This window comes from Macrobrachium nipponense, chromosome 2 (genome assembly GCF_015104395.2).
Source record: "Macrobrachium nipponense isolate FS-2020 chromosome 2, ASM1510439v2, whole genome shotgun sequence".
Taxonomy (NCBI): domain Eukaryota; kingdom Metazoa; phylum Arthropoda; class Malacostraca; order Decapoda; family Palaemonidae; genus Macrobrachium; species Macrobrachium nipponense.
Window position 1 is genome coordinate 158924459 of NC_087201.1, and position 17094 is coordinate 158941552.

The 17094-nt window shown below is 35.7% G+C and overlaps 1 protein-coding gene across 1 annotated transcript; it reads left to right on the forward strand.

Annotated features, from left to right (window-relative positions):
• The first annotated feature begins 351 nt into the window (after positions 1 to 351).
• Positions 352 to 16010, forward strand: LOC135221079 (eukaryotic translation initiation factor 3 subunit I-like). The gene is made up of 5 exons (XM_064258860.1): positions 352 to 644; positions 3602 to 3828; positions 12475 to 12647; positions 13949 to 14088; positions 15370 to 16010. The coding sequence occupies exons 1-5, from the start codon at positions 642 to 644 to the stop codon at positions 15814 to 15816; spliced, it is 990 nt and encodes a 329-aa protein (XP_064114930.1). The 5' UTR covers positions 352 to 641; the 3' UTR covers positions 15817 to 16010.
• The last annotated feature ends 1084 nt before the right edge of the window (positions 16011 to 17094 follow it).

Sequence of the window (17094 nt, forward strand, 5' to 3'; positions counted from 1 at the left end):
TTTTCGTTTCCATTTTAGTTTGTATTATCACACGGCTTCTTTAACCTCCTTATAGTTAAAGTATTTGGTTAATTCATCCTATAGAATTGTGCCTTTCTTTTCTGAGCATTGCATATATAAACAAATTCTCACTACATTCCTCTATGTTGTTATGCTCTGTTTTTAGGTTAACTTTTAGTACTTCTTTGACCCTTTGGTTTACCGAAGGCTGCTTAATTCATTATCTCTTGCAATCTCTTCTGTATCCTAACTTGACCTTATGTATCCTTACACTATGACATTAACTCACAAAGAAGAAGAACGCGCAAGGATACTAAAAGATTACAAGTTGTCGAGTATCCGTAGCTTGTGATTCGATTGATTTATCGTAATATTTCGTCTTATAATGATCTCCTTTTATAGATAAATTCATTTTGTAATGAACATTAAATCAAACAATTAACTCTTTATGAGGGTGATAACGAAATATCGGTTGCAAAACGATGTGTAACATCGTTCGTATTTAAGCACTTGGCTGCCGCTCAACCGTCCTTTATCGATTCCCGTTCCCCGCTGGACTACCATCTGCCAATGTGACCGACAGGCGGATTATATTTACTAAATTATATTGAAGGGAGACCGCTCTCCTCTCCACCGGCAAAATGGTAGGTTACATTTATATGTTCAAGGGTTTAATGTGGTTTTGATACCATAAGGGATAGCTCGCATAATGGAGTAGATATGACTGAGGTGTTGCAAGATAGGGAATTTCCTCTTAGGGTACAGAGGATTCCCGCAAGACGTACGAAAAATTAATTTTTATTTTCCAGACCCAGTCAAAGTAGGGCATTAAAAAATAAGTTATTAGTTGACTTAAAGATGCCAAATTGACACATAGGTATAGTATTGCTGAGGCTTTTATGATGCCCCAGCCTACCGTACGTTTGACATTACTAGTAGCTAGGTAGTAGGTATACAATAGACAAAACGTCGGTGTTAGGTTCACTGTTATTAATTTTTAAAAAAACATTATACTCAACATATATTTGTCCATTAATGTACCAAAAACGAGGAAATAACCATAAAAACCACTTGTCAAAGATGATTAACCCACTTACTAACTAGGTATCGTAGGTAGGTAGCCTAGGCACATCACATGGTGTAACCTAGTAATCTCTCCTACCCTAGGCTAGACTATATCAAACAGTTACTGCTGACCCCAGAGGAAAACTGGGGATGCTAAAACTGGAGTACTTCCCTAGGCTGGTTCCCAACCGCGATACTAGGCTATTTACTGCCGTTTCTGTATGTGTTTGTTTATGGTAATGTTTTGTTGATAATTGTAAGCAATAACTTCACGTGGACCACAAGGAACGTTCCTGCAAATACGACAACCACTAGGGATTTGGGAGATAGCCTAAATGTATTTCGCCGTGTTTAGTACTGGCCCTTGGGGATTAATTACAGTCGACCCCCCAAAAATAACTAAATTCTTAATAATAAGTAACCCAAATACTATAGGAAACTGTAATTTCCAAAGAAATACCCGACACTGAGTTGTCACTTAGATCAACTTTTGTTTATGCTTACCTAGATATAATATTATTCTTTGTAATGGGGTAGGTTACAGATCCACTGACACGGCGGTCGGAGCTGTGGCTAGCGCGCGCAGCGCAACATTACAGCTTGCCAGAACATACTGTGCTTGCCAAGAATCTTTAAAGGTGTAGATAAGACACGAAACGCCGTTCCGCCACGGCCTTACTGACAGCACACACAAATCGATCGTCCGCGGATATGTAGTCGCTCCTTTTAATGTTTTTACATTCTTCTCCAAGGGGCTGGTAGCTACTGAATGGCTTCGTAACATGGGACCTCTGTTGGACATAAACCTGCTAGTCTAATTACTGAACCATGGGGCACAGAAGTAGTCTTCAGTGTTTCCCCAAATTATTCTGCAATAATACATTTCTCTGCAGTCAACAGTACATATACCGAACACCCAATAGTAATTAATAACATAGTTAACTAGCAATGACAGTTATAGGGTTGCAGACTTACCTAACTTGAGGTAATAGGCTAGTTCTTGGTGAAATTTTCCATTAAACCATTATTGCATTTTAACTAGAAAATAACTGACAGTTTTGTTTATAAGTGGAGTAGGTAAGTAGTTAAAAGAGAGAGAGAGAGAGAGGACACCACCCTTATATCCAACAATTTGTTGATCTACAGTGGGAATGTAGGTTTTTTGATGCAGGGACAGGTTTAACTTAACTTGATCAAGGGGGTTGTGTTGTATCCAGGACAACTGGTCTTGCTTAGACATAAAGTCCCACCTAACCTAATTTAGCGGGCCACATACTTATATAGCTAGGACCCACCCCCTCCATCTAACCTAGTATGCAACGCCCTTATCTAGATTTAACCTCCTACCCAACCTAATATCTTACTAGAGTCTGCATCCTCACTTAGAGGGTGTGCATCCTCACCTAGCCCCCCCTCCTGACCTGACCCTTTCATCTAACCTTACCCAAGGATCTGGGTCCTCACCTAGCTGAATGGAACTTAACCTAGCATAGGTCACTGCTAATGGCTATTAGTAAGGTTGCCTCTTGACAAAACCACACAGTATACCCACCTAACATATGGCACCTGGTCCTTGCCCTAGTGTATGATGTTTGTTTGAAAACATGATAAACTTACCTTAGTGTGAGTCACAGCTATCAGTAGAATTGATATCTTCAGACTTGTCAGGATTTTTCCCAGATGTTGAAGGCTGGTGTCAGGCTGGGGAGGGTCAAAATTGAATTCTGTTGTGGAAGGTGAGAACCCTCTTAACCCTCTCATGATCGGATGACGCGTAGCGCGTCCATAAATTTGTTTCCGTAAGTGCACAGATGACAGCGTGTCATATGTAAGTTATTACGCTGTCATATGTAAGTCATTTTCGGGAAAAATTCACAAAAAAAAAAATTGTCAATCATAGGAAACGTAGTTGACACCATGGGGTCGACAGATGATGAATCTCAAAGAAAACACAAACCTGACGCCAATAGCTTACTTAACAACTATGATACAAAACATCAACACATGTAGGTTGGAAAATCAGAAAATTGCACCCCTAAAACAATTTGCATTTTTTAATCAATTACAGCTCATTGGCAAACATATTTATAGCAAAATTATTGCTTCCACATGAAAGATCAAACCTTTCTACACAATTTATGTTTAATACAAACTCCCCAAACTAAATTATTATATTTTTCATGATTATTTCCAAAAAATATCTACGATTTTCCTTGAAAATTTCACATTGGAACAAACCAGATTATTCCTAGGAATACAAATGTGAAGTCCTATGCAGTATGCATTTTAAATCCTACCTCTTACCATGCCCCATTTGTTGATATAGGTAAAAATGTTATTGTTTAATTTTCTCTCATTAACAATACAGTTTTATTTATTAAGAATTGATTTTCAAGCAATGCAAAGATTTTTATCTTATAATTTCTTTGAATAGTAAGACATACACTGAATTGCATGTATATGCAGATACTAATTTTTTAAATAAGGAATTGTATATTATGAAACTTCTATACATACCGTATTTGATTTCTTTCAGAAACCTATTATGTTACAAGGACACGAGCGTTCTATAACGCAAATTAAGTTCAACAGAGAAGGAGATCTGCTCTTTTCTGCTTCTAAGGATACCAAACCAAATGTCTGGTATTCAATCAATGGAGAACGCCTTGGTACCTTTGATGGTCATACAGGTACTATTTGGTCTGTAGATGTGAAGTGGGATTCATCATATTTTGTTACTGGATCTGCAGATCAAACTATGAGGTAAGTTTCATGGAATTTATTTTTGAGTTATGGTGCCTCTTTTAGGTATGTTATGGTGCCATAAATCACCAATTTTACAGCGCCAGACAAGCCCTATAAACCTGGATCACCATTAACTGAGTCCCTCCGATATCTGGGGTCTACCTGTACTATGAAAAAGGTGTTTGTTTTAGTTTTTATTTTTTTAAATTAATTTTCTTTACAGTGAGAAGGGGATTATATTTTATTAAAATATGAAACATGCTAGGCATCATTGGCATCTGGAAACATGAATGTTGTCGATTACCTTTGGTAATTAAAAAAAAAATATTCTGAATTGCATATATGAAATTAGTTCTGAAGATTTGAAGTTGGTACAAATAAAACTTGAACTTTTTCCCTGCCTGATGACCAATGAATCAGTTTGCTGTTAAAACAACATTTGAAGTTGCTCACAACCTCCTCAGAGCTGTAGGAAGAGCCATAATTTATAATTTTAATATAGTTCATTCAATCTGGAAGAGGTAATAACTTACGATCTTGTATTGAAAGGAAATGACAGTGTTAACTTATTTAATGATGCTGGAAAAAAAGCTCACTTTGAATATAATGGATAATTTATTTAAGATCAGGATGCTTTGATCAGAAATGTGAACTTTTCATTTCTGTTGGGAGTTAGTACAGTGGAATAGAAGGTCTCTGAGAGGGTTCCTGCTCAACCTGTTCCAGGTAACTGCCTATTATAGGCTTATTTAAGACTTTTAAGGGTATAACCCATACAGAAAAAGAGTACTTTTTTCTTTTTGTAATCTACTTTTTTGGTTTTTTCAGTCGGCCGAGACCATCCTTACCTGATATTTGGCCATTGTTGTTTTTTAAGCTCCTGGTAGGATATTTCCTTGGGAAGGGGGTTCCTACTTATTCTGGCAAAGCTACAGCCTGTTCTGGTTTTTTTAACACCTTTAATGATATATGTAGGCTACTTAAGAGCTCCACTACTACGTAGCCTTAACAATAGTCTACCATATCAGCATCAGCCTCTGGTTGTAAAAACTGTTATTTTATTAATCCTGTGGTACATTTTACTACTACTCATTTCGTAATAAGTAGAGCATTTCAAATCACAAGGGATCGTACAGTGGGGCCTCGCTTAGTCGCGGATCAGCAATCACGGATTCAGTTAATCACAGGTTTTTCCTCGGACCACTTCTCAATCTATATCACTGGTATGAATTGCAGCATCGAGGGCTTGTCCGTTGTAGGCTAAGCCTTGTCCGGTTCCGGTAACCAGCAAATGCATGAAGATTCACATTATGATATTAACTGACAATAAAGGTAATAAAACCATTCTCACCTTATATATTATTTGCATATCTTCATAATATTATAGACTATTCATGGAATAATTCCACATCATTGACATCAACGTGTAGTTGAACGGCCAGCAGAAATGTAAACATTGAGTTACACTTAGCACCTTTGCCATTCTTAACCTTTTAGAAATGTTAATAGTAGTAGTGTAATTACAGTAGTAATAACATTTACTATGAGATTCAGGGTCTCTGTAACACGGTTTTTTGGACTTTGCTCCTTGTCAAAGCATCGAATGTAGCTGAAAGTTGACATATGTATATTTTACAACCACACACAAATTTTGTCAGCATTATCAATAGCCTAAACCCGATAGTTTTGATTTTTATAGAGTAAAAATGATCTAGCCGACGCCATGGCCAATGATTACGAGCCAAGAGTCGAAAAACATTCATTACGTAAGCAAGGTAAACAAACACTTTTTGACTAAATGTTGCCCCGCCCATCCTCCAGACAGAAATGCCATCGGCTCTGAAACCCAAAGACTTTATGATTGGCGGAACGATACATAGATGTAGGTTGGGTATCAGTGCTAGCGTAGTAATACTACTGTAGCAGTGTTGCCGCAACAGTATAGCAGTAATATACATGAATTAAACGTTTAGACAAACTGCTGGGATCCTTGAGGATCATTTAGCACTTCTTACAACTACTCGAGAAATTAGTTTTTATAGCCAGAAGTTAAATTTTCTAATCCAACAATGCCCATGGTACCCTTCAGTGTTATCCTGAATTATAACGAGGCGAAAGTGGGTGGAGCCTCATGAAGTCACCATTCTGACGATAATTATTGGTGAAGGTTTAAAGCCAATATACGGTAGCCAATATATAGCGGTTATCAAATCAAGCTTGTCTACTATGTTTTTGGTAATTACCAACTATTCCTACATCTTGTCAATCTGATTGTGACCTATAAAGTAGACTGTAATTCTTTGGAAACTTATTTTGGGAGTTAGACTAATAATCAAAGTGGTTTTGTATTATTAACATATTTTTGTTGGTTTGTTCATTATGACAATTATCAGTGGGGAGTTCCAGAGTTCATAAAGGTGTACTGCTTTGCTTGTATTTAAATTTGTATGTCATTGTTGCCAGAGGTTTAGCCTTCGTTACGTATAGCCAATCATCCATCGAGAAAGAGGGAAGAAATGATGTCATAAGTTACGTAACGAGTGCGTTCGAAACCTTTTCTCTGAGTAAGTTGGCCCGTCTTCAAAAAAGGTCACTTTTACATTATAAGTACCAAATTTATTCAACCTACGTAGTGCAGAATACAACTCAAAAGTTTATGTGTTGATATAATACTGTATTTCTGAATAAGCGTTATATTTATGAAATGCATAGATAAAAAGTTATTGCGAAAAAAACCGTGTTGCAGAGGCCCTGAATCTCATAGTAGGAAAACATTACTTTTCAATTCGAACTTCATTATTGTTTTGGTATAAACGGTAATCAACTCTTATCGGAACACTGCAGAATCATCAAACGATTAATTGTCATTAGATATTATCGTTATTGTTGTTAGCGATCGGCGACGAAGCGTAAATGTAATAAAACCATTTTTACCTTATATATTATTGTCATATATTCATAATAAAACGCATATTTTATATATTATTGGTATATCTTCATAATAAAAAGCCTCTTCAAGGAATAATTCCTTGGGGAATGCATTTTTCAAAAGATAAAAATACACTTTACATGTTTACAGCATGCAATGATTACTTTATTTTGATGTGATTACAGTAATTTTACAGTATGGTACTCTAAGCAGTACAGTAACTCTTTTTTTTATCATAAATGTATATTCATTCACGAAAAAAATACGTATGACAACCGTGACGTCACCAAACCTAGTCTCGTTGGTACATACTATTTTTACACAATGTGAGTGGTTACACCATTCTACAAACTACCGATGTATTTTTACGTAAGTATCCTCTAAATTCTGTCATAAATCACTTTACTTACTTTTTTTGTGGAGCCCAAATACTACATATATCCCCGGAAAATTAACGAAATCTCGAATTTTATCATAGAGCAAGATTCACTAATTACTGTGTTTTCTTCTTCTTTTCATGACTAAATGCACTTTTAGGAATACACCCCTCATTTAAAAAATTTTCAAATACTATGAATTTAAATAGTAAAAACCCTCTCTTCTCTCCTCTTCTCTCTCTTATCTCTCCTAACTCCTCTCTCTCTCTCTCTCGTCTCTCTCATCCTCTCTCTCTCTCTCTCCTCTCTCCACGTCTCTCTTCTCTCTCTCTCTTTTCACTTACAGAAAAAAACTATAATACTGATCTATTATTCTGTGATTTACGAAAACAAAAAAAAAAAAATGCTTCAATACAACTTTTATAGTTGACTAAATGATTTTCACATTATAACAGTATACAAAAGAATATCTTATCACTATCCATGTTTCATTTCTTATCACCATGAAAATATTTAAAATACAAATTTCATTGTGTTATTCTGCAGCTGAGCTAATAACAGTATTCTCGTCCCAAGCTGCTCTCTCAAGCTATTCAACAGTTACTCTCATCCCAAGCTGTTCTCTCTCTCTCTCTCTCTCTCTCTCTCTCTCTCTCTCTCTCTCTCTCTCTCTCTCAATGAAATATGAATTACTGTATCATAATATCATAAACTATTATGTACAAAGTTAAAAATAATAATAATTCCATTAATAAATTAGTTTCTTTTAGCAACTAAATTGTTTTCCAAAATAATTCTTTCGGTAATAAACGTGCATCAGCTGATTCTAAACGTAAACAAAAGACAAAAATAGATTTTTATTGCTGTATTTTGCTGTTTTTACATTAAGATTATAGTTGGGTGCTGTAATCATTACAGTAAATCATGTTTTTTTTTTTTTTTTTTATCATAAATATGTTCATTCACGAAATAGATATACTATGTACTTTTAGTTTGGTGCTGCAGTTAAATCATGAAAATAGCAAGGAATTGTTAGGTAATTATACTTTTGTTTGCTAATCTGATGAAGGGGAAATTGAAGATAGGAAAGAATAACTTTGAAACTGTCTTGAATTTAGTTTAAGGTGATACTTGAAGACATATTTGGTGCTTGAACTAAAGTAGGCAGTTATAAACATTGAAATAGTGGTCTTGGGTGGGTTAATTATTAAAGTAAGCAGTTTAAAGCAATTTTTAGGGGGGTTACCAGGATAACACGGGTATTTACTTATCACGGGAGGTTCTGGGCCCTATCCCCCGTGATTAACGAGGCCCTACTGTACAGTGTAAAATAAATTGAACATAAATAACCGAATCATAGCCTAAGCTCTGTACTACGACACCCAGATCTACACTCATTTTAATTAACATTCAAGATATGACATTGTGTTGTGTATATTAACCCTCCTGTGATCTGGTGACGCGTAGCATGTCAATAAATTTTTTTCTCATAAGTGCCTGAAAAAAAAAAAAGTGTTAATTAAAGAAAACGTAGTTGACGCCATTGGATCGACAGATGATGAATCTTGAAGAAAATGCAAACCTGATGCTGCTAGCTTACTTAGCTACGATACAAAACGTCAACATACGTAGGTTGGAAAATCTAAAAATTGTACTCCATAAAAAGATATTTTTTAATCAATTACAGCTCATTAGCAAACACATTTATAGCAAACTTATTGCTTCCACATGAAAGATCAAACATTTCTATACAATTTAGGTATAAAACTAACTCCCCAAACCTAATTATTATAGTTTTCATGATTATTTTCAAAAAATATCTATGATTTTTCTTGAAAATTTCACGTTCATCACATCTTTTTTATTATTTCTAAGCCTTGTAAAGATGTTCTGATTGCTTCAGGAAATAATTCAATCATTTGCTGACATAATAATACCAACCAGAAGCATATGTCGGTTATAGTTTGGATGTACCGAATTTTACCAAAAAACTTTTCCATGCATGTGTTCTTTTTGGCCCGGGGGGAAAAGTTGTGTACCTTACACCCTTATTCTTTCGACCTGTGCGCAAGAGGGTTAATGAGGACATAAATGATATTGACTTACTGTAAATGTGAATGGCAAACTCATCCCTACCCCAGATGGTTTGAGAGCCGGCTTTAGCACGGTCTTTTTACTATTCCCATCCAAAGAATGTCATTGGTTTTATCTGTAGATTTTTTCTCCAGGCTTTCTCACAACTCGCTACTACTCCAAATGTTTTAATAGCTTGTACGTCACTGGTATTTTTAGCAATGCCGACTATTTGAAGTTTAAACTTTATGGTAAATAATCTGCACTTATTGGAAGACATCCAGATATGTTTTGTGCAAAATTTTATTCAAGGCATGCCGCTCAGATGTCAGGAGTTCGCACCTGCCCCAGGGCAATGATAATTCACTTGCTCTGTATCTAGATCAGTCACAGCTGCAGTGTGGGGTCTGCAGTGGGAGGTTGAAAGCAATGTTCTTTGGAAGCTTGAATGTTAAGTCTGTGGCCCAGTGGGCTTGTTCCATGTGAATAGGTTTCATCTAATCTAATGAAATAATAATAATGAAATATTAATGTAAGCAACCATCAACTATCATTTATTGAGTGTAATGAAGATAGGTACCATTATTGGTATGAAAAGAATTATGAAACACGGTTGCATGTACTAATTTAGGACTGAAGAATGGAGAGGGGTGGGGTGGAAGATGTAAGATGGATAAGATGTAAGATGCATGACAGTTCAGTGTTTAACTTTATTCACTAGTTTCAGTGTTAGAAAACAGCTTTTGGGAGCTGTGAAAAACACAAGTTAAACAAAGGATGTTGTAACAAAGCACACACATTTCTTGCTCTTTTTATTTTAGTTATTCTAGTATACACTTGACTGATATTGTATGTATTTTATAGACTTACAAATTTACAATCCTATGTTAATGCAACCTTGAAATGAGAGAATTTTAGGCTAACTAGGCCTAAGGCTAGCATAACCTATCGTAGTGTTTTGATTCCCAAAATAGCCTAGGCTTACATAAATTAGCCTATCCTGGATGGTATTTGCCAAAATCTTGACTCTAACATTACACAAGGTATAGGTTAAAATCATGATTTTTTGGTAAAAAAAAAAGAAAAGAAAAGGGCATGGTTGAACATTACACAGATATGTGGTGTACTACTGTACTATATTGAATGTTGCAGTTGCAAAAAATGCTTAGGATTACAGTACAGTAGTACCTCGAGATATGAAATTAATCCGTTCTGAGGCGCCCTTCGTATCATGAGGTTTTCGTATCTTGGACCACATTTTACATGTAAAATGGCTAATCCGTTCCAAGCCCTCCAAAAACACCCCAGTAAATTTTATTTCCAGGCCTACAACACATGTTCTAGGGTTACGACGCCGATCCGACGGAAGAAATATGACTCCAAAAAGGCAAAATACTGTACATACCTGAGTAATGTTCAACTGCATGTAATGTTCAACCCCATTTTTACTGCATATACTATTAGGACTTTAGCATATGTCCCTCAGCAATAAGCCTAGCCTATGTTAGCGGTTGCTACTGTAGCCTAGTCTATGATTCTGACATCTAAACCTAAGAAGCTAAAAGCTTAGAATATGCCAATAAAATGTATAAATAATCAGTATGTACTCATTTCAAATAATTATTAATTAATCATTAACTATAATACACAAAAAAAAAAAAAAAAAAAAAAAACTTCCAATCGATTGTTTACATTCAGCTCTTACGAGTACCGAACGAACGCCAAGCAATCACTTTTCCTAAGACACAGTAAGCCATAAATTTTCATTAGTATCTCTCTTCAACTAATGAAACTACCAAACAGTAGAAACGTTAATAAACCAATTCATTTCTATTTCTTTTTAAATTCCCCTATCTTTTTAAAACCGAAAATGGAGATACCGAGTTACTGTCAGCTATAATGAAACATATACGTAACGTAATATTAAAACAGAAGAAGAATTCTAAAAAATACGTATTTGTTGGCTTCAATGATAGTCTGATTTATTTTATATTTTATGATATCTAATTCACAATTTTTTTTATTAAATGTATTGCATGTACTCATTTCAAATAATTATTAAGTAACCATTAACTATAATAAACAAACAAAAAAAAGCTTCCAAACTTCTGTTTACATCCAGCACTTACGAGTATCGAACAATAGCCAAGCAATCACTTTTGCTAGTACACAGTAAGCCATAAATTTTCATTATCTCTCTTCAACTACTGAAACTACCAAACTGTATAATAACCATTCATTTCTATTCTTTATTCTATCTTTATCTTTACCTAATTTTTTTTTTTTTTTTAAATGTATTGCATGAATAAGTTTTTCAATTTACAGCATCCTTTTACCAATAGAATGCTTTAAGCACAAGGGGTAGATGCTGACCAATAGGAGAGCAGGATCTTATGGGGTGACTAGCATCAGGAACCAATGGGAGAGTGGGAGGATGGTGGCGAGTTTACTCAGTTGGTGGCGCGGGAGTTTTAAAATTGTTCTCGGTGGTCCGGGCGAATCTCGGGACTTTACAGCAACAACCTTTTGTAACTTGAGTAATTTTTGTATGTAGAGCTGTAAAATTTTTCGTATTTGCTTTCGTATCTCGAGTTTTTCGTAAGTTGAGCCTTTCGTATGTCGAGGTACCACTGTATATGCTTGCATGTGTAAGAGAACAACTTGGGAAGAGAGGGAGATGGAGTTCCTTGTTTAAGTGAAATATAGGCTTTAGAAAAAGTTTTTTACTTATATATTGCATACACACTAGAGAGTGAAGGGTTATTGATACCAACAAGTTGAATAGTTGCAACAGCCTGGATGATGTGGAAAAATAAACTACGGGACATCTGGTATATGAGTAAGAATAGTAAAAAATTTGTTCTTAGGTGTCAAGACCTTTACTTCTTTACAACAGGGATATTGGAGGTGAGAAGTAATGAAGCAGATTTTGAAAGTCTGATTATGGAAGGTTGAAGATTTATGGCTGGAGTGTCAGTGAAATTTTTGAGAGGTATCCCACAACTTACAAAAAAAAAAAAAAAAAAAAGATTTTGAGGTGGTATGGCATGTGATGAGGAGTAATGAATAATTGGAGAAAAAAAAGCTTAGAATATGTGGAAATACGTAAGGGAGGTCAGTAGGAAAGCCAAGAAAATCATTGAACAGGGTGTAGATAGATAATGACTCAGACTGGATGGAAATTGTCAAAATTTGCTTACTGAAAATGTTAATGATGATGATAACAATATGAATTTGTATCATTTTTTTCAATATTAATTGAAGTTTATTTTTTTATCTTTTTAGGATATGGGATGTGGAAACTGGTACATCACTGGCTTGTCTTGAGCAAAAGACTTCTGTCAGAGGAGTTAACTTTTCCTATTCTGGTACTATGATTGCTTATACCACTGATAAGATGATGGGACACAATTCGGAATTAGTGATTATTGATTGCCGAGAGCCAAACGATGCTGATGGTTAGTATAATGTAAACTAAGTGTTGCTGAAAGATAAACTTTTAAATTATTGACAGTCAAACCTTTCAAGTAGCATTGTTTTTACTGATTAAGATAGCGTCATATCCCTGTTCTATGTATGTCTAAGTTTTTAATCCATATCAGTGTTCATACCCAGATAAGTAGCTTACATTGAAAGAACTACATCTGACTTCTCTCCATATGGTAATGTTTTGGGTATTGACAGACTTGCTGTAACTAGGCCAGATTTAATAATTCACCTGTAATTGTCACTACTTCCCAGTAGTCTTAAGCCATACTCTCCCATGTTAACTGCTTCGGTTTACGGTGCTTGGCTGAAGACAACGTTATACTGATTTTCGACTCTGCTAGGCAGCTTATTGGTGTCAACAAACCACTTAGCAGCCCTGTAATGCCGGTTAACAGTGCTATTAAACGAATCTTGGCACTTCTTACATCGCAAATGCCATTTATTCCGTTAAAAGTGATTTTCGGTTACCAGTACTCTGCCAGTAACTGAACCCCTGCTGTTAACTGGAGACTGCCTACAATAATGTGTACAGAACTTGTACCACCTCTATTGCTGTGAATGTACAGTATAGTACAAGTTCAGTCATTATTGTTATCTCCAGTGCTACAATGCAAAGCTCCCTTTGGAAATTCTGCCCCTCATATCTTTCATTTGCTTTCACTACCATACTTCTGAGTGCCTCAGTGGTGTGGTTGGTATGGTCTTGGCCGGCCAGCCACCTTGGTGGCTGCAAGTTTGATTTTCGGGCATTCCACTGAGGCATCAGAGATGTGTATTTCTGGTGATAGAAGTTCACTCTCAACGTGGTTTGGAATTCATGTAAAGCCGTTGGTCCTGTTGCTGAATAACCACTGGTACCATGCAACGTAAAAACACCATACAAGCAAACAAACTACCATACTTTTCTACTCATCCCAAGCCTTCTTTTCTCATAGCACTTTTCCAACTCCAGTACCCATGGGAGCCTGTATCACTGTGTTATGATAAAATTATATAATACTTTTGTGTATGTTGTCTGTACATTAATTATTATTATTGATTTTACGTTATACAGTATTGTTTCATAAGATTACAGCACAATACTGTGCATAACTAGCATAGATTGTCAGTCCGTCTTGAATGGTGGCAAGGTACCCAACTCTGTTGTCTTTAGATACTTGTGCATCGTGGCATTTCATTATTTGTAGGACAGTTTTTACTTTGTGAAGGTGGTGCTGTTTGCACCATTTGCCATTTGCAATGTTTTATTTATTTTTGTTTTGTTTTGTAGGAACTCCTGTCATGAAAACGCAGGTGACACCAAACAATTCAAAAGCATTGTCAGTGTTATGGGGTCCTCTAGATGAGTTTGTGGTGACTGGTCATGAAGATGGATGTGTAATCAAATGGGACATGCGTACTGGTAAAAAGGTATGTATACATACATTGGTTGATTTTGTTGGGTAACTGGTTAATTAATTTCAAATGAGTATATCAGAAATAGGTTAAAGTTGCACAAAATTTGGGGATTCCCAAAGACATATTGTAGAGCAATTCAAATAATATATGTTGACGTATTCAGAAACTATGTTTTTCCTTTTAACATTTACCAGGTATATAAGGAAATCTTGGAAAATTTAATAAAATATCACCGCCTCAGATCATTTGCATTATGTATTTAGCAAACCTACAACTCCAAGCTCTTGTCTATTTGGTGACATTTTAGATGAACATCAGCAAGTTACTCAACAATGGAACAAAATAATTAATTTGCTAACCCCTTATGATTGAAGTTAATAACAGATTGCATTATGGGTAGAAGTGGATCGAAGACCTAACTTGGCATCAAAATGATGATTAAGATGAAAGTGAGCCTAGTTATTACAAAATTCAGGGAGCTAGGAAGGTTTGAACATCAGACAAAAAAAAAAAAAAAAAAAAAAAAAAAAAAATCAGACACACTGACCCTACTGTTTACTTTGGAACCTGGAGAGAAATCTCGGGATAGACTGCTGATGAATTATAAAATTGTGAAGTAACAAAACAGCTTAAATGTCAAGTCAGTCGCCCCCTGTAGGCTTGTTCCATGTGAATAGGCTTCTTCTGAAAAACATAATCTAAAGTGTTGTCTCCTACATAAGAAGACTGTTTTATATTTGCATAGGAATAAATACTAAATATGTGTTGTGTTCTCATATGAACTGTAATTCAAGGGTAACTTGTATTTTTCCTACATACAGAAACCAGAACTTTCTACGTATTACAATCCAATCTCATATAATAATCCTAGTGCCAAAGAAAAAAAACAGATACTACAACAGCTAAGTAGGTGGTAACCCCCCTTCAAAAATTCTCTCTCTCTCTCTCTCTCTCTCTCTCTCTCTCTCTCTCTCTCTCTCTCTCTCTCTCTCTCTCTCTCTCTCTCTCTCTGATCAGTTAACCACCTACTTATTGATCTTTGACAACCATTTCTAGCTTGTTAGGGATAGTCCCATAGAGAAGCCTTTGGTTTGTATACCTAAGGAAATTTTTCAATTGTATATTGATAACTATCAATTTTCAGAAGTCAGTCTTTTCAACAGATGTAAATGTTTGCTAAATAATTCTCTTTTGTTCTATAAGATTTGTAAGATGTTGCATTGCTATTATTTATTAGTTGTATTTAAAGGAATCTAAGGAATCACTAATTTGAGTTTCATTATTTATTTTTAGTTGATAGTTGGGCAAGAACATACTAAGCAGATTAAAGACATGCAACTTAGCCATGATGGTATGATGCTCATCACTGCAAGTAAGGATACTACAGCACGTCTTTGGGACCTCGATACTCTGGAAGCCTTGAAACTATACCAGACAGATCGTCCCGTAAACTCTGCTGCTATCACCCCTCTTGTTGACAAGTATCCTCATGTTGTTGTAGGGGGTGGTCAGGAAGCTATGGATGTAACGACGACTTCATCAAGGATAGGAAAATTTGATGCTCGCTTCTTCCATTTAGTTTTTGAGGAAGAATTTGCTCGTGTTAAAGGTCACTTTGGCCCTATCAATTCCATATCGTTTCATCCTAATGGAAGAGGTTATGCTAGTGGTGGTGAAGATGGTTATGTTAGAGTTCATGTATTTGATGATAGTTATTACCAATTTAGATTTGACTACTAGTTTTTTTTGGACATTAGTTTTGAACTGGTGTGATTGATAGTGAGATTCTTGTCAAGCAAAAATTTGATTTGTTCTAATTATATGGGGGAAGGTTTTTATATTATACAGGTTTTCCATTGTAACCCTTTCCTATTCTCAGATGATGAAAGCGTCTGTGGTCGTACTCTTTTGGAATAAAAGTAATTTCAGGAGAATCTTTGTTTTAATTAAAGAAACAATGTACTGTATGTAAAGAAAATACTATGACGGTTATACAGACTGAAGTATTAAATGGTGCTGCTTTTGAGATGTACTGAAGTTATAACATAATATTTTTTATATAAACCCATTAATCGTATAAATGCCTACATGTGGTTCTCGGATATCTTCAGATTCAGAGTCGTGTGTCTGACAGACGGAATTACTGTAGTCTCGTGCTTTCTGAATCCCAAATTACCCATCAGTCATCTTTGACTTGTTTTTTTGTCGTTTGGGAATGAGGCTGCAAGACCATTGAGGCCATGAGGAGAGAACTACATGGTTGATGGTTGTATGTTTCATAATCTTGGTCATGAATACCCCAGATCGCTATTTGGTTGGATCGGGTGAATTGCTGATTTTTTCTGAGCTTATGCATATATTTATAGGATACAGGAGAGCACTTATGATGTTGTGATTCAGGAAGGAAGACTGATAGCTTATGTTTCAGTGAGGAAGTGTATGATAACTTTAAAGGCAAGGGGAACCATTCATAATAGGTATTGTTGGGTGTCACTCTGAAGACTATATCTAATTATGATTGCTTCTTCAAAACACACTAATGAGAGTAGTAATGTACTTCCTGTAATCATGCTTCTTAGATTTTGATTTATATATAGATTTTTGTCATATGCCAAGCACTGAGGCAACTAAGGCCATTCAGTGCTGAAACAGAAATTGACAGTAAAAGGTTTGAAAGGTGTTACAGGAGGAAAACCTCGCAGTTGCACTAAGAAACAATTGTTAGGAGAGGGTGGACAGCAAGATGGAAAGAGAATATGAACGGAGGTACAGTAAAAGAAATAAAAGTAGTTGCAGCTAGGTGCCAAAGGGATGCTACAAAGAACCTTAAGTAATACAAACATTGCACTGATGGCACTAACCCCCTACGGGGATGCTTCTTGGAGGTGGACAATAGTCGGTTTGTTTGCAGCTGTCTACGTAGCGAAGACCCAGCATGGAGATTTCTATGATTGTAAGTTTTTGGCAGTATTTGTTACATATTTTCAAAGTGAGTATCTTGCTGCTTAGAACACTTCC

Bases quoted from the DNA above. Each gene is read 5' to 3' on its own strand.
- LOC135221079 (XM_064258860.1), top strand. The intron at 3,829-12,474 runs GTAAGTTTCATG...TTATCTTTTTAG, and splicing joins TCTGCAGATCAAACTATGAG to GATATGGGATGTGGAAACTG. The intron at 14,089-15,369 runs GTATGTATACAT...ATTTATTTTTAG, and splicing joins ACATGCGTACTGGTAAAAAG to TTGATAGTTGGGCAAGAACA.